Consider the following 20,642-nt stretch of genomic DNA (forward strand, 5'->3'; position numbering starts at 1 on the left):
ACTCTGGTTACGGATCGTTATCTTGCTTCAGTGGCTCTTTGGCTCTTACCTGACGGGGGTGGGCGTCGGCCCCTTCACGTGTCTGACAGGTGAAGGGGACTGCTGGCGTCCTGCCGTCACCTTGGAAACGTAGGACGGCGGGGACTTGGAGGTGGGCTTCGGGGGAACCCGCGGGGGGGTTTTGTGAGCCAAATGCTGAGTCATCATTCCTCCCTCGACCTGCATCTCCATCATGGCGGTGGCCTGGAAACTGGCCTCCACCTTCTGACGGGGGGGAAACACTCATTAACATTAACACAGGAGGATCAGGGCGACAGGCCAGCGCCGGTTCATCAGTGTGTCTCACCCTCTGCACTCTGGTTTGGGACGTGGCCATCTGGGATGTGGACACAACAGTCTTAGTTTTCTTTGTAGGTACAGCCTCCTCACCTGCAGGACACACATGGAGGTTTAGGCTGATCCACACACACCTGGAGGAGAACTCTGGGTCTGTCTGCTGTCTGAGGTGATCTACTGGACCAGTTCCAACCCTTTCACTACCTACCAGTCATTTTTACAGACAAATATATGCAGAACGACATGAGGGCCCCAGGTTTAAAGTTCTTAAACGACCCTTTAAAAACGTCCTCACCCTGGACCAGCAGTTCTGCGGTGGAGGTGGCCCGTCCGCTGCCGTTGGAGGCGGTCACAGAATACGTCCCAGAATCCTCTGGAAAGGCCTCGGCGATCAGCAGACTGTACAGGTCTCCGTCCTGGAGGATCCTGAAGTCGGCCGAGCTCTGGATCTCGGCTCCCTCTCGGTAGAACTTCACCGCCGGCGTCGGGATCCCTGTGACCCGGACGTCCAGCCTCACCTGGCTGCCCTGCCTCACCGTGGAGCTCTGCAGCCTCTGGACGAAGTTTGGAGGCGCCGTCTCCGCTGCAGGGACACGACATGACATTAGCTCTGCTCCTGCTGTTTCACTGAGTTACTTTAACATGTTGTGGTGTTATTTGTTCTGGGAGCTGCTTTTAAGGTCGTTGTCATGGTGACCGTCGTCTCACTGGCAGCGAGATAATTAACGTACATCTGACGGAAACAACTTCATCAACAAAAACTACATTTGAATATGAAAAGTTGAAATAATGATTATTTTCATTATTATTAGTCTGCTGATAACTTTGAATTAATAGTTTAAAGAAATAAAAAATCCTTCTGATCATCTACATGATCAGTGACCGTTGCCATCATTATCATTATTTGTATTTTCTGCTTTTCCTCGGCCACAAAAATTGAAAATAAAATTTACATCTAGTCTCCAAAGACGGAAATTACTTTTAAAATTAAAAAACAAAAAAAAAAAAGTAAATAAAAAAAAATAATAATTTAGAATAAAAAGAAATAAAAATAATCAAATAAATCAATCAATAACTGTAGGGGGGGTGTTGGGCCAAAACATAAATTAAAAAGTATTTTAGAATAAATAAATAAATGGACTGAATGAGGCTGAACACAGCAGGAATGAAGCCGTCAGAGGTTCCTGATCCGGCCCTGAACCAGCTGATCGTCCTGAGGCTCCTCTTAAGGAAAGCTATGCCGCCACAGCTGCGTCTATATTGGGGTTATGGCGCCTCATAACAGGCCACGCCCCCCAGGACGGAGTTACACTCACAGCCAGAAGGAGAATCACCGTTTTACCTCCAACACCTCCGACAGGAGAGCAGATGTAGCAGACATCCATCTTTACATCATCAGTAACACCATTCATCTCCGTGGTAACAGCAGGACCACAGTCAAACCTACAGCTCTAGAATATTCCAGACTTCAGGTGTCTGACCTTCCCAATAACTTTCCCTGATGTTCCCCTCCAGAAACGACTCAACGTTCAGTGTCTCTGTGGTCATTCAGTGTCTCTGTGTGGTCGTTTTGTCTCTTTGTGGTCGTTTTGTCTCCGTGTGGTCGTTCTGTGTCTCTGTGTGGTCGTTTTGTCTGTTTGTGGTCGTTTTGTCTCTTTGTGGTCGTTCTGTGTCTGTGTGGTCGTTCTGTGTCTCCGTGTGGTCGTTTTGTCTCTTTGTGGTCGTTTTGTCTCCGTGTGGTCGTTTTGTCTCTTTGTGGTCGTTCTGTGTCTCCGTGTGGTCGTTTTGTCTCTTTGTGGTCGTTCTGTGTCTGTGTGGTCGTTCTGTGTCTCCGTGTGGTCGTTTTGTCTCCGTGTGGTCGTTTTGTCTCTTTGTGGTCGTTCTGTGTCTCCGTGTGGTCGTTTTGTCTCTTTGTGGTCGTTCTGTGTCTCCGTGTGGTCGTTTTGTCTCTTTGTGGTCGTTCTGTGTCTGTGTGGTCGTTCTGTGTCTCCGTGTGGTCGTTTTGTCTCCGTGTGGTCGTTTTGTCTCTTTGTGGTCGTTCTGTGTCTCCGTGTGGTCGTTTTGTCTCTTTGTGGTCGTTTTGTCTCCGTGTGGTCGTTTTGTCTCTTTGTGGTCGTTTTGTCTCCGTGTGGTCGTTTTGTCTCCGTGTGGTCGTTTTGTCTCTTTGTGGTCGTTTTGTCTCCGTGTGGTCGTTTTGTCTCCGTGTGGTCGTTTTGTCTCCGTGTGGTCGTTTTGTCTCTTTGTGGTCGTTCTGTGTCTCCGTGTGGTCGTTTTGTCTCTTTGTGGTCGTTTTGTCTCCGTGTGGTCGTTTTGTCTCCGTGTGGTCGTTTTGTCTCTTTGTGGTCGTTTTGTCTCCGTGTGGTCGTTTTGTCTCCGTGTGGTCGTTTTGTCTCCGTGTGGTCGTTTTGTCTCTTTGTGGTCGTTCTGTGTCTCCGTGTGGTCGTTTTGTCTCTTTGTGGTCGTTTTGTCTCCGTGTGGTCGTTTTGTCTCCGTGTGGTCGTTTTGTCTCTTTGTGGTCGTTTTGTCTCCGTGTGGTCGTTTTGTCTCCGTGTGGTCGTTTTGTCTCCGTGTGGTCGTTTTGTCTCTCTGTGGTCGTTCTGTGTCTCTTTGTGGTCGTTCTGTGTCTTTGTGGTCGTTCTGTGTCTCTGTGTAATCGTTCTGTGTCTGTGTGGTCGTTCTGTGTCTTTGTGGTGGTTTGATTGATAATCACATGTGTCTGTGCCCAATGGGCCCTTTCATTAATCCAATGAGGAGTCAAAGTTAGTTCTGGGTCCACCTGAGCTCTCACCTGTAACCAGGAGTTCAGCGGTGCTCGTGGCTTGTCCAGCGCCGTTGGTGGCTCTGACAGAAAATCTTCCGCTGTGTGCGGCGGTCACAGCGGGGATCCTCAGAACAGCGCGGCCGTCGCTGAACGAGATCTGAACGCCGGGCAGAGCGGCGGCGGAAAGAACCTGGCCATCACGAAACCAGCTCACCTCAGGAACTGGAGATCCTGTTGAGAAGAGAAGAACCAGACCAGGTGAGTCAGGTGAGAGGACCGATATCGGGTTCATGTCTTTGGACAGAACTGATTCCACAACATGTTTAGCCTAGCTTAGCACAAAGGCTGGAATCAGGGGGAAATTGCTAGCCTAGCTTCAGTGGGGAAATGTATGCTAACTTTACCTAGCAAGAAATCCAAACCATTGATGCTGATTACAACCAAACTACAGCAAAAACGTAAGCTCAGTGGTCAGAGCTAAGGCCCCAATTAACTTTAGCATCAAGTCACTGCATCCAGTGACAGCTGGTCAATACGTAGCTCCAGTGCTAACTGATGCTAAACATGTGAATGCTAACTGCATGACAATGACTAATGATTAACTTGTGATTTCAGATATTAGATTTTAGCTTAGATAATTGAAAGTTTTTACATTTAGTTTATTTGAAAATATGAATCTATTTAAATTTGTGCTCTACCAAGCATTGATGATTAATTGTAACAGTAAGTCTGTTTTTTTTTTTGAAAATTGTCCTTTTGAACCTGTGATAATGCTTAACGATCAATAAACGAATTAACTAAAAATTATTAAAACAAACATCACACAACGTTGACTATGCTAGCAGTTTCCCCCTGCTTCCAGTCTTTGTGCTAAGCTAGGCTAAACACACCTTGGACGTGTTATCTAACTAAACACACAGAAATGAAACTGACAGACAACAAAATCTTTTAGACAAATAAAAAACCTCCAAAATGACTAAAACAGCATTTCTGACTATTGAATTAGCCTGTATGCTAATCCTGGCTTTAGCATTAACAACAACATGTAATTATCGACCAAATGGACTTTATCAACTTTATTTCTGCTCTAAAGAGTTTTACACCAACACCAGAGCAGCAGAATTAAAACAGGTCAAACACGCAGCAGCATTAGAGTTCACTGAGGAAGATTACTCACCACTAACTTGAGCCTCGAACGTCGCGGCACTACCCTCAAGTGCCACGACGCTCTGCAGCGGCTGCGTGAACGTCGGCGCCTGTGTTGACATGTCGGTCGGCACCCTGAGGACGGGACGGGGGCGGAAAACCAGACGTCAGAACAACAGACCGAAACCTCTCGACTCAGACACAAAAACATTGTGGGTACATTTAGAGAAAAAAGGTCAAAGCTGTGTTGGAAAAAGATATTCAGTGTTTAAACGTCCCTGCCTATTTAGATTTAACTTCTTATTTCAACCCAAACTAACATCTTTTCCTAAACCTAACCAACCAGCCCCTGAAAACTGACAGACGTTAACCAAGTCTACTAATAAATGTATCTAATTCTCTGTAGATAAAATCCTGTAAATAAACATTTAGCCCACCAGACCCACAGCAGTCTGAGCAGGAAATTAGCTCAGCTCTGTTATTTTATTTAATCATTTATTTATTATTTTTTTTATTTACATATTTGGGACGGGGAAATGTCCCAAATATGGAAGCCCATTTGTGCCAATAAGGTCCTGTGAGTCATTATAATGAGAAACTGATTCATTCTTCATTATCATTATTTTGAGTGTGTACGAAATGGGCCTTTAAAGCCCGTCTACAGAGAGCTGAACCTGTCCCTGCAGACGTCCTGCTGAGTTCCTCTGTGACAGCTGACCGCCCCCCCCCCCCAGAGTTTATTTTAGGAGCTCGGCCCCTGGAGGGGGTCGGGGGGGGGGGGGGGTCTGGCTGATAACCCGACAGCTGATCCACCGCAGGGCCGCCTGTCTGCCCCCGACGGACCAGAGCTGGTTTCATAAAGACAGACTCAGACAATCTACCTGCTGCATCAGACTGACTCAGCCTGCTCCAGTGCATTCTGGGTACAGGACAGAGAAAATGGCGGCAGCATCACTCAGAGGAAGATGAGCACATTTTAAGTGGCTCTGCTGTTTGGTTAAAGGACTCAGAGACAAACACTGAAGTCACAGACGGCGGTGATGAACGGGGGGCAGAGACCTCTCTGTGGGGGGGGTCGTGGTATGAACTGGCAGCGGGGGCTACACCTTTACCTTCGATCTTTTCATCTTAAATCCTTTCTTGTTTTGCAGTTTTAATTCTTACTGATTGTTTGATTCCAGGTAACATACGAACTCTTTAATCAGCTAAACTAAAAAACTATGAAACAAGAAAACAGAAGACCAACAACTAAACTCAGAAACACTCAGACAGAAGTTTCACAGTCTGACACCCTGCTTGTTTCCTGCTTGTTTCACACACATACAGATGTAACAAAGGTATTCTACATTAAGGGCATAATTTATGGAAATTATATGAAGGTAATTCTAATGGATTCTAGTTTAAGGGCTTTTTACAGGTGAACTTCTTAAAACACTTTAATAAATCAATAAAAACCCTTTAGAAATGATAAATGATGATCTGTTTATTTAACCAGTGATTTATGCCAAAGGAAAAATGAATCACAACTCGTTATTTTAGATTTAACACCATGAGATCATAAATAGATTCAAATATTTCAATTTCAATTTAATTATGTAAATTAAAAGTAAAGTTGAGTTCACCTTCAATACAATTTGTTAATTAAGGCGTTTTGAAACTTAGGCTAAAGAGCTTTAGCTAAAAATGCCGTTTTAATTATAATCATTATCATTATTATCATTATCATAATTATTATTATTATCATCGTTACAATCATTATAATCATTATCTGGATGTTTTTCTTGGTGATTATCATATATTACAAATATATTTAGAATTATACATTTAATAATGTATAATAATAATAATGATAGAGAACAAAATAAGAAGTAAAAAGCAGATATATAATTAAGTATAAGCAGGTGTGACACAGTGCTCATATTTAAGTCTTATTTATATTAAAGTCTTTTAGTAACTCGACATCTAAAAATAAAACACGGCTCAGCGGGAAGATTAAATGTCTGACATTTGATTTGAATTGTTAATTCTGTGTTTTCCTGAAGACGTTTCCACCTCAAGTTGATGCAGAAAATGGAACTAACTGGTGCTGAAATGATCATCAATCATCAATCATCTGATCCTAAACCTAACCAACCTGCCTGAAACTAATCTACTAATAAATCCACCAACATTAACCAGGCTGTGCTCTGTGTGCATCATCTGTACATATACTTAGAACATACTTATGGATTGGATATAAAAATGACTTATATACGTTTTTCATCTCTAAACTTTATCTGTGTTTCACTTTCTGTTTGAGCTCATTTCATAACAAAATGTCCCTTCAGTAAAAGCTGCAGAAAATATGACAGAAATCCACATTAAAAAGAGAGAAAGCAGCGATTCATCTTTATCAGGATCCAAACAGCCAGAATCAGCCGTTGGAGGCTCTGAATCGGCCGTTGGAGGCTCTAAAATCAGAAAATGCTTCATTCTTCTGACGTCCCTCAGGTTTCTCTCAGTGTATCCTAACCTAAAAGCTGTGTCTGGTTTGTGCTGCGGTGAAACCAGGTCCAGCCCGTTCACACAGCTGATCTGGTTACAGCTAAACTTAATCTGATGACTCCACCGTATGTTAATGAGGTGACAGGAGTCTCGCCGCCAAACGTCCGTCTCCGCTTACGGCGGCGTCCATCAGGCCGACGGCGGAGGATTAAAGCAGTCAGAGGAGCTGGAAGGAGCTTTTTCTGCTTCAGAGGAAAGTCGGAGGACTGTTCAGGAATGTGTCACTGGTTATAGAGTAAACTAACTGGTTATAGAGTCAACTAGAGCGTTTCACTGGTTGTAGAGTAAACTAACTGGTTATAGAGTAAACTACAGTGTTCCACTGGTTACAGAGTAAACTAACTGGTTATAGAGTAAACTCAGTGTTCCACTGGTTACAGAGTAAACTAACTGGTTATAGAGTAAACTACAGTGTTTCACTGGCTATAGAGTAAACTACAGTGTTCCACTGGTTACAGAGTAAACTAACTGGTTATAGAGTAAACTAGAGTATTTCACTGGTTATAGAGTAAACTAACTGGTTATAGAGTAAACTACAGTGTTTCACTGGTTATAGAGTAAACTAAAGTGTTTCACTGGTTACAGAGTAAACTAAAGTGTTTCACTGGTTATAGAGTAAACTACAGTGTTCCACTGGTTATAGAGTAAACTAACTGGTTATAGAGTAAACTACAGTGTTTCACTGGTTAGAGAGTAAACTAGAGTGTTCCACTGGTTATAGAGTAAACTAACTGGTTATAGAGTAAACTACAGTGTTTCACTGGTTAGAGAGTAAACTAACTGGTTATAGAGTAAACTACAGTGTTCCACTGGTTACCAGAGTAAACTAAAGTGTTTCACTGGTTATAGAGTAAACTACAGTGTTCCACTGGTTATAGAGTAAACTAACTGGTTATAGAGTAAACTACAGTGTTTCACTGGTTATAGAGTAAACTAGAGTGTTCCACTGGTTATAGAGTAAACTAACTGGTTATAGAGTAAACTACAGTGTTTCACTGGTTATAGAGTAAACTAGAGTGTTCCACTGGTTATAGAGTAAACTAACTGGTTATAGAGTAAACTACGGTGTTTCACTGGTTATAGAGTAAACTAGAGTGTTCCACTGGTTATAGAGTAAACTAACTGGTTATAGAGTAAACTAGAGTGTTCCACTGGTTATAGAGTAAACTAACTGGTTATAGAGTAAACTACAGTGTTTCACTGGTTATAGAGTAAACTAGAGTGTTCCACTGGTTATAGAGTAAACTAACTGGTTATAGAGTAAACTACGGTGTTTCACTGGTTATAGAGTAAACTAACTGGTTATAGAGTAAACTAAAGTGTTTCACTGGTTACAGAGTAAACTAACTGGTTATAGAGTAAACTAAAGTGGTTCACTGGTTACAGAGTAAACTAAAGTGTTTCACTGGTTAGTGTTTCACTTGTTATAGAGTAAACTAACTGGTTATAGAGTAAACTACAGTGTTTCACTGGTTACAGAGCAAACTAACTGGTTATAGAGTAAACTTAAGTGTTTCACTGGTTACAGAGTAAACAAAAGTGTTTCACTGGTTAGTGTTTCACTGGTTATAGAGTAAACTAACTGGTTATAGAGTAAACTACAGTGTTTCACTGGTTAGAGAGTAAACTAGAGTGTTCCACTGGTTACAGAGTAAACTACAGTGTTTCACTTGTTAGTGTTTCACTGGTTATAGAGTAAACTAAATGGTTATAGAGTAAACTACAGTGTTTTACTGGTTATAGAGTAAACTAGAGTGTTCCACTGGTTACAGAGTAAACTACAGTGTTTCACTGGTTATAGAGTAAACCAACTGGTTATAGAGTAAACTACAGTGTTTCACTAGTTATAGAGTAAACTAGAGCGTTCCACTGGTTACAGAGTAAACTAGAGCGTTTCACTGGTTATAGAGTAAACTAGAGCGTCTCACTGGTTATAGAGTAAACTAGAGCATTCCACTGGTTATAGAGTAAACTACAGTGTTTCACTGGTTAGTGTTTCACTGGTTAAAGAGTAAACTACAGTGTTTCACTGGTTATAGAGTAAACTAGAGCGTTCCACTGGTTATAGAGTAAACTAAAGCGTTTCACTGGTTATAGAGTAAACTAGAGCGTTTCACTGGTTATAGAGTAAACTAGAGCGTTCCACTGGTTATAGAGCAAACTACAGTGTTTCACTGGGTTAAAGAATAAAAGCTGGGTTAAAGGTGCTACTGTGAATATTCACATTTTAGATTTCACACGTTATTCACTTAACCTAAAACATGATTATATACTATGAATTGTTGTTAATCCTTTAAATATTCACTGAAGTCTAATAATAATAATAATAATAATAATAATAATAATGATAAATATAAAGGCTTTATTCTTTCATTTCTTATCATTTTATGTAAAGAAACTTTATTTTAATCTCATTTTTATATATTTAAACTTTCTATCCTCCTTGTCCTTCTTTCTTTATTTTACTTAAATAAAATGTTTAAAACAGAAAAAAGAAGTTTTATGTTGAAACAAACCCCAAAAACTGGACTTTCTCCTACAAATGAGCCGTTTCTCTCTGCTGTCGCTCTGATCTTGAAGCTATCGAGCGTCTCACAGTTCATGTTCATGTATTTCGTGGTTGGAAATCTTACAGGACACTTAACAGTTTTTCTGAAGTAAATCGAACACCTGGAAACATTTGAAGCAGTAATGGGGCGGCTGTGGCTCAGTGGTAGAGTGGGTCGTCCCTCAATCAGAAGGTCGGGGGTTCGATCCCCAGCTCCTAAGGGTCAACATGTCAAAGTGTCCTTGGGCAAGACACTGAACCCCAACTTGCTCCTGAGTGCTTCAGTGTGTGAATGAGTATAAAAGAATAGTCTCCTCCAAATTACATTCCTCCTGTATGAATGATGTGTGAATGGGTGAATGAGGATGTCATGTAAAGTGCTTTGAGTAGTTGAAATAACTAGAAATTTACCATTTACCATTTAATGAGGAAACAGACGACACAAGTTCCTTCTCCTTCAAAATAAAATAAAAGCTGCAGGCTCAAACCTCCACAGGCTCTTTTCTATAACACACACGTTTCTTTAAATCACAGTTTTATTCCCAAACGTGCTGCAGGTCAGAGGAGTCCCTCCAGTGCCTCAGTGTTAAAATAAAAGCTAAAAATAACAAACCCTAAGGACACACCAACAGCTGTTCACGCTCTTCCAAAATAAAAGCCTCACTGCTGTCACTCACACTTCCTCTACCATAGAGCTCTGTGTAATGTAACGACATGGGGGGGGGTTATCTAACGCAGGACACTAGACCCTAAAAATAACAGCCGCCCACCCCCCCACCACACCTCTGTTTGATTGACAGCCACCATGTGGCACATAGCTGGAGGAGCAACTGATAGCCCTGCTGCTGATTCCCTTAAAAAGCCATCAGCCCCCCAGCTGACAGTCCACTCTGATGCTATCAGTGGCTATTCTGGGACACCCCGTTATAACCTTCACCATGGAAAAGCAGCAAAAAGCCTTCAGTGTCACTTTCTGAAAAGTGGCTAAAAAATGAATGGAGTCTGGTGGGAGAGTCAGTCAGAGGAAAAACTGGGCGTCTGGGCGTTAAAATGTCAGTCAGCTGCTGCTCGTCAATCACTCTGAAAACTTTAAAGACACTTACTTGTCTGCACAAGGATGCCTGGGATGCCCAGAGGGGCGGTCTTCAGGAAATCAAAAATCTCTTTATCCAGAAAAATTAGTGTGAAAGTCCAGAAGGAGAAGAGCTGAGCCTCGAAAGAACCCCACGGACAAAAACAAAACTACAGGCCGTCAGCGCCGTGTAGTTTTGTTTTTCCTCCTCACAGCAGTCCCTCCAGCCGAGGCGTCCAGGCCGGGAACGCTGACTCTGCTCAGAGCAGCCGGCCGGGCGGCGGGGGGCTTTATACCGCCGTGACATCACACGGGGCAGGGCCTGCCATTGGTCGGCCCCGCAGGGAATCATGGGAGGACGGGGGAGCCATTTTATGCAACTCGTCACACCTGTCAGTCGCTTCACTTAAACAGATCCAGAGAGAGTGAATTATCATCATTATTGTTGTTTATTCATGTCAAAATAAATCCACTCACACGGGAACTTTCTCTGATAATAAACTGATATTCACTGTTTTCTGATATTTGATGGACCAAACAGTTAATCGAGAAAATAATTGATAATAAAACTGATTTTTACCAAACAAAGTCTTTATTCTATTAATTTTTCTGGTTTTATGCTCTAAAAACATCGTTCATTTAGTTATGCGGCTAATTTGATGAACAGAAGTTGATGTCATCCGCCTGTTTTCTTCAGAAGTTCAGTTTGTTACAAACAGTCCAGAAGCTCTGAGAAAAACCAGCTGTGCTTTAAAAATGACAAACTTTTATCTAAATAATTGCCAATTAATTATCTTCTGCGAGCTGCTTAAGCTCTAAATAGCATTCTGGATGAGCTGGAGACAATCAAGTCTGGAGATGAACCTCCTGAACACAACGATGAATTATTCTCAGAGAGAGACCTGTTTGAACTGTTTGCTAAACCACAAACAGCAGTTATATCGCTCTCTTCAAACACACCAGACTCCATTCATAAAATCAGGAATTTTACCTCACAGAACACACTGACTCACCTGCTGAGGTTTCCCAGCATGCTCGTGGTGGCCAGAGCTGCTTCCCTCTCCTCTGTGCTGACTTCATAACCTTTACGCCAGACCAGCCAATCAGATCACTGCTCAGCATATGATGCTCTTCCTGTCAGTCAAAAGGAGCGACACTGCAGACTACTGAGAGTACTGCAGTACTTTTACTGCAGATACTGCACACTACAGCTCAGAGTACTGCAGTACTTTTACCGCAGATACTGCACACTACAGCTCAGAGTACTGCAGTACTTTTACTGCAGATACTGCACACTACAGCTCAGAGTACTGCAGTACTTTTACCGCAGATACTGCACACTACAGCTCAGAGTACTGCAGTACTTTTACCGCAGATACTGCACACTACAGCTCAGAGTACTGCAGTACTTTTACCGCAGATACTGCACACTACAGCTCAGAGTACTGCAGTACTTTTACTGGAAAAGGGAATATAAGTACTAAAACAGTACATGTGCCTCCAAATTACTGCAGTAAATCTACTTTGTCCCGCGGGTCTAAAGGGTTGATGACGTCACAGTTAGCTCATTGATTAGCTGTAATCAATACCATCTGTCTGTCCGGAGGCTAACAGTAAGCTAGCTCTTCATGCTAACTCCGGACTCGGTGATTATTTGCTCCCAAACACCGACATGAAGGCACGTTAGTTTTTACCTGGTAGCCCGCGGGAGGTTCAGTGTCCACAGGTGTGTCGGTGTGTCGGTGGTGACGCTCCAACAGGTGTGTCGGTGGTGACGCTCCCACAGGTGCTGCTGCCGGGATCACAGCGCTAATGCTAACGCTAATGCTAATCCTAATGCTAGCACTAGCTACCGCAGCGGTTACTGGAGTGGAAATATTGGATTTAAACTGTGCTAATGTCGCAGACAAACATGAAATCGTACCGAACAGGACACAGACACCTGCCGGCTCGCACAAACACACCTGCAGACACAAACTGCTGCTAGAAAACAGGAGAAAAAATAGTGAAAAAAAGTGTTTTTCCTCAGTAACCGTCGTGTGGATGACGTCACAGACGTGGAAGCTAACGTTACCCTGCTAGCTAAACGGCTAGTTAGCCGAGTGCTAACCGAGAAAGTGCTGCGTTCAGTGTGACGTCATGAAAATAAGAATAATAAGATATAAATAAATAAATAAAAACCAGAGTTAATGAGACACAAAGTGTTTAGTTCCTCATCTTGTTCTCAAGTTCTTATTATTAGAGTAACTAAGTTTAAATTTGGTTTAAATGTAAATAGTTAGTTAGTTAGTTAGTTAGTTAGGTGAAGTCTGTAGTTTTATATAATGTGTCTGGATAGTTTAAGCTTTTATCCATCACTAATTATTTCAACAGTTTAATGACTTTAAACTGTTTCATCTATTTAAATAGTTCCATCACAAACTGTTTTACTGTTGTTCAGCTCAGCCCTTTATTCATTCAACCTTCACTGTTAGTTAGCAACTATACCAACCTTGTTTAATAGTTTTAAATAACCGTTTCACCAGTAATAAATAATATAGATGATAAATAAATCTAACTTTTAATGAACTATTTCAGTCTCTAACACGTTATTTTCATTACTTCAGTCTTTTATCTACCACTTCAGATAACTTAGTCTTCTCCGCTCACTAGTTTTCATGTTCCAGCTGCTAAAAGTGTCGTTAGTTTAGTATTCTGGTCACTGTGTTAACCTGAACTGACTAGTTTGAAGTTAAAAGTTTCTCACTAACACAAACTAAACTGGTTAAATGATTTAATAAAACATGACTGAGTCATTATTTTAATTTGAAAGAAATTCAACTGAGAAAACAGGAAACAAAAACCATCTCTTCACCAAACACTCGGTTTTAATTCTTAGATTTCAACGACCACCTTAAAATGAAGGACTGGACATTATTATGATCTTAAATAAGCACTTAATATATAATAATAGATAATAGTAATAGATTTGTGGGAAACTAAAACATTCACATTAATCATGTGACTGTACAAAAACCCCAATGATTTTGATTAGATAAATAAATTAGATAAATGATTAGAAATGTGTTGACCGCTCTCTTCAAAGACACCAAACTCCATTGACAAAAACACCCATTTTATCCCACCAACACAGGATTCTCTGGTGTACTGCTGTACTGTTTCATTACTTCGTCACCTCAGGTCTGAACTTCAGGTCTGAACCCTTCAAAACACCAAAGTCACACAATAACAGAAACAAACGTATCGATCACACTCGTGCTCTATAAAGCAAAATTACCCTTTTTGTCAATGAAGTCTGGCTGACGTGATCTACAGGCCAATTCCAAACCTTTTTGTACCAATTAAAATAAAAGATTAAAAATACAGTTAATCCAACAGTTAAATTCTGCTACAGGAGAGTAGATCAGTGAGCGGTGACTTTATTTATCTCAGAGTTTGAGAGCAGAGAGAAAAACTCATCATTTTACATATTAATGATCACATGAACACATTAATACATGATCACATGATCAGTGAGTTCACACAGGTTCAGCACTGAGGGAGCAGATTTCAGAATAAAAGCACTTCCACTAAGACAAAATAACACAAATCAAACATTTTGATTGAGTCTCATCATTTGGACTGAAAGTGGAAACATGACTCATCTCCTCACTTCAGTAAATCTCAAAACTTTTCATAAAAGACAGTTAGACTTGATCATGATTCATTGCTGTTTGTCTCCTTGACAGAAAAGATCATTACTTTCAAAATAAAGCTTCTTAAGCTGTAACATCCGGTTTCACTTTCAAAATAAAGCTTTTTAAGCTATAACATCCTGTTTCACTTTCAAAATAAAGGTTCCTAAGCAACAACATCCTGTTTTACTTTCAAAATAAAACTTCCTAAGCGACAACATTCAGTTATCCTTTCAAAATAAAGCTTGCTAAGCTATAACCTTCATTTATACTTTCAAAATAAAGCTTGCTGAGAAACCTTTTAGATGACGTTGAGGTAATGAACCTAAATCACGAGGGGAGGACTGGGCAGGTTTAGCTGGCTTGGGTTAAAATAAGTACATTAATAACAGAAGTGAAGTCACATGACTTACATGATGTAACTTCTGTCTGTTAAAATAACTCAGCGTTGACTTGACGCAGGAAACGAACCTCGACGTCGCCCCCTCCCTCTGGGACCACGTTCGTATTATTTTCTCAGAGATTTGCCACATGGTCTCAATCAATCATCAATATGTCTGTATTTAGTAGAGAAACATAAAAAGTGACAAAATGTGCAGATATCGTTAAAAAGCCGAGCGATTCATTCACCATTTGGTGAGACTGGGCTGGATCACAACATTTGTCTGTTTACAGGACCAAGACGCTCTGGTTTCCAACACACAGTGAACGCACCGTGGAGCCAAAGTCTTAAGATGAGTTTCCACCAAACGCAAAACATTCACCTGTTGATCACTTAAGTCTGAACGCCAGAGCGCTGGTTCACATTACTCACACACAATGCTCATGCTAACTGGGGCTAATGCTCGTGCTAACTGGGGCTAATGTTTGTGCTAACTGGGGCTAATGTTTGTGCTAACTGGGGCTAATGCTCGTGCTAACTGGGGCTAATGCTTGTGCTAACTGGGGCTAATGCTCGTGCTAACTGGGGCTAATGCTCGTGCTAACTGGGGCTAATGTTTGTGCTAACTGGGGCTAATGCTCGTGCTAACTGGGGCTAATGCTCGTGCTAACTGGGGTTAATGTTTGTGCTAACTGGGGCTAATGCTCGTGCTAACTGGGGCTAATGCTCGTGCTAACTGGGGCTAATGCTCGTGCTAACTGGGGCTAATGTTTGTGCTAACTGGGGCTCTCTGACAAGAGAATTTGTCATTCAAGTTGAATATTTACACCTCACGTGACTCTTTGTATTGACTTTGTGAAACTTTGCTTCGCGTTTGGTGGAAACTCTTTACAGATGTCATTGGTCAGGTGGAGGACAGCTCCAGGTGGTTGTTAGAGTATGATCAGGTAGAGCAGCCACAGCAGAACACACAGCGTCCCGAACCAGGTCTGCCAGTCCTCGCTGATGACGTCCAACACTTCGGCCACCAGCCACTTATCACCACCGCCGCTGCTGCTGTTACCAGCCTCCCGTGGGGGGTCGTGATGGTCGGCGGCCGGGGCCTCATTTAACCCGCCATCCGAGTCCGATGCCTCTGGGATAAACAGGAAGTGTTTCCCATCCTCACAGGCTGGCGCCCGGCGTGGGCCGGTGGGTGACGCCTCTCCGTCTGTAAACCTGAAGCGACCATGATGACAGGAGGTCAGACAGCACACAGCCTCGCCCCGGGCCAACAGCTCTGATACACTAAAAATGTGTTTATTTAAAGTCCTGAGACGTTACGGGATCCCGCCCTGCATCACCAGACAGCCAAACCAAAGGAATCATGGGTATTCTAACTGATGTGGACAGCTGGATGATGTCATGTGTGAAATTCCACCTTTAGTTTGACTGGTTCATGCAGCGATGTTTGTATTTCAGTGTTTAGTGTTCGTTGTTTCATTACTGCAGAATCATCACACATTTATGTTAATTAGATGAAATGTTACCATCAAACTGCTTTATGACATTAAAAGGTCTCGTCATCTCCAAACCACATTACTGTGAGAAAGTCACTCATTATCTTTAGACTAGACTAGACTAGACTCTACGGTGACCAGGGTTTGAGCTGAGCCGGTGATTCAGTTTGTTAAAAGCAGGAAGCGGCACACAGTGGTGGCATTTGAAGCACAGAAACACACACAAGCTTATAGTTTTAACTTTAAACTTGGAGACCAGCAGCCTGACTGCAGCCTGCACCATGAGTTCGATCCCAACATCAGCTGGGACGTCTGCACCTAAATGATCTTTCAGAAAAGTTGGAATTTGGTGTGTTGTTGACATTTTGAAGAAGACGGACAGACGTTTTATCAACCAATCAGCTGGTCTGACACAAAACTGTGTACCACTGGAATACAAGCTAACATTAGTTTGTTAGCTAATGTTAGTGACACTTCTACTAAAAAGCTACAAAGCTTGTTAGCATGTTAACTTTACTCTTTCCTTGTTTTTAGCATAGTTCTATTTTGTTGTTTAGTTGCACATGTGAAGTAAAGATTAACACCATTAAAGGCATCATGTGTAACAGGTTATTAATCTCTTTGTGTGGCTAACTTGTGATCAGATTGTAACGTTAAACACTGAGACCTTCCCGACGCCCTCGTCTCCTCCAACACTGACTTCTGTGTGAAGGATCCAAAGGATGTGACGTCTCTTCAGCTCCCCTACAGCGCTAACAGTGAGCTAACTAGCTAACGTTAGCTTAGCAGTTAAGCTAATTTAGCTAAAATGTATTTATTAATTAAACACTTTACGGACGATTTAATGGATGAACTCGATTTACAAAGTACAGCAAACTCAAACATTACCACGTGGATGAATACAAGACAAATGCGTTACACCTGCGTTAGCACGCTCACAGAGTACAGACCAGCGTGCGGAGGTTTACGGGCCAAACAAACACTGAATTATGTATTTCAGTTTGACAAAAACGTTTGGAGACGAAGGTGGTAGAATCACGAACTACAGCTTTCCTCTCCGTAGCTGCTTCTGATTGTGTAGAGATCTCCGGTGTTAATGTAACGTGTTAGCTGTACAGGACGCACGCTAATGCAGGTGTAAAGGTAAAGGGCGCCTCCAGGTGAGCCGTGTGGTTAATAACCTCATGAAGCTTGTGTGTTACTGTGGAGCTGGTTATAAGCTACCCACCAGGTGAGCGTGGGCTCTGGGTGTCCCGTCACCTCCACCTCTAGCGTCACTGGAGAGCCCTCCATGACGGTAGCTCTAGACAGGGGCCTGGTGAAGGAGGGGGGGCCAGGTTTAGAGGCTTTTCCCTGGGGAAGAGACTCTGCCTGGGCCGGGGGAGGAGGAGGAGCAGGAATGGGAGGCCCTTGGATCTGAGGAGTAAGCCTGATCTCCTCTCGGATGGCCACGGGCTGACAAATGTTTGGGTCTTGGTCTGGAGTTAGTAGATGAGGTGGAGAGGAAAGGGGGGTGACATGCAGATTAGCCTGCTGAGCCAAAGCTTGAGTCTGTGCTTCGGGCTTGGCGGGGCTGCTGGGGGTCATGCCGGGGTCATGCACACACTGCTGGGAACAGCAGGAGGAGGTCAAGGACTCGTGGAGGGAGTGGACTGTCTGGTGGCTCTGCTGGCTGCTGTATCTGTTACTGGATGTACTGATGCTGTTTGGCACTGGAGGAGCGGGGGCATGGACCTCAGGTGGACCTCCACCACCTCGGGGGAAGGAGCTTTCCCGCTGGGACCTGCCATGACTGTTTGGAGGGAGGGACTGACGGTAAGCGGTTTGGTGGGCGATGGTCATGGTTGTGGTGAGCCTGCTGCTTTGGGGGATGGAGACTGCAGGTGTTTCCAGGCTGGGTGGGGATGGAGGTGCATCAAGGCCGCTCTGGGAATCTGGGTACGACTGTGGAAGGTTGTTGTCTTGACGGAGGGTCGTGCTGGTTTGTAGGGAGGAAGCTGCCCAGGGTTTGAGGAGGACGTCCTGTGGAGGAGCAGATTGGGCGAACCGGCTGTGTCGGGGGGCTGGGCTGGTCTTCCTCTGGGATAAGGGGCTTTCATGGAGTGAAGTCCGGCTAACCTGTGCCGAGGTGGAGTGTAAGTGAATGGTCTGCTGGCTAATGGTGGTGGTGTTGGTGGTGGTGAGGCTGTCCCTGTCCCTGTGTGGTCTGGAGCCTGGGGATGGGGAAGGGGAGGATTTCATGCCCTGATGGAGGCCACTCTCAGAGGACGTGAAGGACTGTGGAGGGCTGATGTTTTGATAAACGGTAGTTCTGGTTTGAGGAAGAGTGGTGTCTTGTGGAGGTGTCTGTCCCTTGTGGAGATCAGGGTCCGGACCATGGCAGAGGGTGGGACTCCGGGTCCCTGCCCCGTTCTGAGGCTGGTTACACTGACTGGGATGCTCCTTTGATAAGGGATCCTCTTCAGGGACTTCGTAGTCCTTGTTGGAACAATTGTCTGGACCGTTGTCCTTGCTGACCGAGTCAGATCCAGAAGGAAGGCTCTGCTCAAGACCACCCAGGGAGGGTCCAGCACTCAGGGGGACATTGGCTGTGCCGGTCTCTGCAGTCCTTGGAGCAGGAACTGTCAACGGACTCTGGACGAACGAGCTGGACTCTGATCTGAACCTGTAACACACAACAGGAACAAAACTCTCAGGATGGCTCATACCAAGAAAAGACCAGAGTTCACATCTGATGTCCACACCACCACCACCAATCACTAAAGTCACTGCAGGAAGCCGCCTAAATGTGGGTCGTAGTAAACTGTTCGTACAGATGAGCTGCAGGGCCACGTTTTAGATTATTCACTTATTTGCACTGCGAGAGGTTTTCTACATAACTATTGGTGATTTTAACCCCTTAAACAACTGACCAGCGTTGTCGTTGTCTGGTGCACTCGGACGGATCAACAAACGTTGGTGTTCTTTTGATCTGGATCTGTTTTTCCTGATTTCCTGGCTTAGTGATCTGTCCTGATACAGACCTTGTGCTGCTGTGTTGGCCGGGGGAAGGAGAACTCCCCAGCTGTTGTCGGACGGCACCAGTGGCGGCACCGGTCCCACTGTGGTGGCTGTACTGGCTGATGTGGACGCTGTGGGAGCTGAAACAGAAACCCTCCTCAACGTCTGACTGAACCATGATGGACTCTGGCGTCTCGGCCAGCGGCGGCAGGGAGATGTCGTCAGGTGACACGCACTCGTACTCATCATTGGAGAGAGAATCTTCAGTTAGCACTTCCTGTTGCTGGAGCTCCGCCTCCATCGGGCCTCCTGCTGATGCATCCTGGGAAGAAAGGATGGCGTGTTAGACTATAATGCTCACTGTCACAAAAACAACAATGTCTTTACAGTTAGTTTCTTCTCTGAAAAGGTTAGCATTGCAGCTAAGCTAACAACAGACACAAAATTAGAAGTTAAAAGAAAATCAATAGTCTTGCAGAAGAAACAGGTTTGTCTGTTTTTTTAACCCTAATTGTGTCTATTTAAGAATTTTACATGCACCAAGGTCGACTAGTGGCCCATGGTGTTGCTTGTCAGCCATTTTGAATTGATGTCCTGTTCATTCCCCATCAAACGAACCACCTAAAAACAGTTCCTCCTCCTTCTCTCATGGGCCTGTTGGCTGCTGGTGTCATCAGTGATGATGATGAGGAGGAGGAGGAGGAGGAGGGCACTGCTCATGAGATGGACACCGATGATGATCAGGGATAAAGGATTTGGATGACTTAGTAGTTCTGCATCATCAGCGTATAAATCAAAATTGAAGCAATGCTTTAGGCCTGATAGCAGCATGTGAATGTAAAATAAAAGAGGATCTAAAATTGACCCTTGGGGGACACCACATGAAATTAACCTGAAGCGGTGCCACATTTGATACCGCCTGCCCCGGCGTCTCCCTCCTCTGAAACTCCCTCTGGATGTCAGAGAACGATGGGCCAGTCACAGAGGGAGGCTCCACGGCGTCGAGCTGCGATTGGCTGTGGATGGCGTTGACCCGTCGGTGCGCCTCCACTGAGGAGGAGGAGGAGGAGAGGCTGAAGGTGTGGGTGGAGCAGTAAGAGGAGGTCACCGGCTGTCTGTGGCTGAAAGAGACAACACGATGAACACATTTAATTAGATTCATTTATCCCAGTTTTACTGCATTTTCTGTGTAAGGTGGCCCTTTAATTATTTAACTATCTTTGTGTCTACTTTTTTTTGTTTTGTATATTTGTAGTAGAAGTTAAGTTTCTTCTTTTCTTCTTCTTCTTTGCTTCATTTCAAAACAAGTGCTCACTGCTACTAAGCTAATCTTAGCAAGCTAACACGCTAACCACAAATGATGAACATGGTGAACGTTGTACCTGCTAAACATGAGCATGTTGAGATGCTAACATTAGCAGTCTCACAGAGCTGCTAGCTCGGCTGTAGACTCTTGGTCTTGTTTCATTATTATCCACTTGTTGGGATATGAGCTATAAAGTATTATTATTATAGCTAGCCTTAGCTAACATTACTATTGTTAGCCTAACGGTAGCCAGTCTGACTAATCCATAACAGAAAATTAAAGCCAACTATTCCTGTTTAATAGTCCAATAAATGAATAAATGTCAGAAAAAAGAGTAAGGTTCAACCTCTGGGGACAATGAACTTTTATCAGTT

The 20,642-nt window shown here is 43.4% G+C and overlaps 2 protein-coding genes across 2 annotated transcripts in view; both read right to left on the reverse strand.

The window, feature by feature from the left end:
• The window catches only part of LOC139208921 (titin-like), a 210,071-nt gene extending 199,419 nt beyond the window's left edge, over positions 1-10,652 (reverse strand). Inside the window, exons 1-6 of the mRNA XM_070838698.1 lie at positions 10,439-10,652; positions 4,275-4,378; positions 3,125-3,328; positions 632-919; positions 347-429; positions 50-264 (exon numbers count right to left, since the gene is read on the reverse strand). Coding sequence (XP_070694799.1) covers positions 50-264; positions 347-429; positions 632-919; positions 3,125-3,328; positions 4,275-4,365 — 881 coding nt within the window. The 5' untranslated portion in view covers positions 4,366-4,378; positions 10,439-10,652. The remainder of the gene's footprint in view (positions 1-49; positions 265-346; positions 430-631; positions 920-3,124; positions 3,329-4,274; positions 4,379-10,438) is intronic.
• A 2,602-nt stretch (positions 10,653-13,254) lies between these two features.
• ccdc141 (coiled-coil domain containing 141) overlaps positions 13,255-20,642 on the reverse strand; it is a 31,302-nt gene continuing 23,914 nt past the window's right edge. Inside the window, exons 25-29 of the mRNA XM_070837578.1 lie at positions 19,855-20,083; positions 18,986-19,284; positions 18,515-18,627; positions 17,191-18,430; positions 13,255-15,681 (exon numbers count right to left, since the gene is read on the reverse strand). Coding sequence (XP_070693679.1) covers positions 15,396-15,681; positions 17,191-18,430; positions 18,515-18,627; positions 18,986-19,284; positions 19,855-20,083 — 2,167 coding nt within the window. The 3' untranslated portion in view covers positions 13,255-15,395. The remainder of the gene's footprint in view (positions 15,682-17,190; positions 18,431-18,514; positions 18,628-18,985; positions 19,285-19,854; positions 20,084-20,642) is intronic.

The sequence above is a fragment of the Pempheris klunzingeri genome, chromosome 10 (genome assembly GCF_042242105.1).
Source record: "Pempheris klunzingeri isolate RE-2024b chromosome 10, fPemKlu1.hap1, whole genome shotgun sequence".
NCBI classification, from domain to species: Eukaryota; Metazoa; Chordata; class Actinopteri; order Acropomatiformes; family Pempheridae; genus Pempheris; species Pempheris klunzingeri.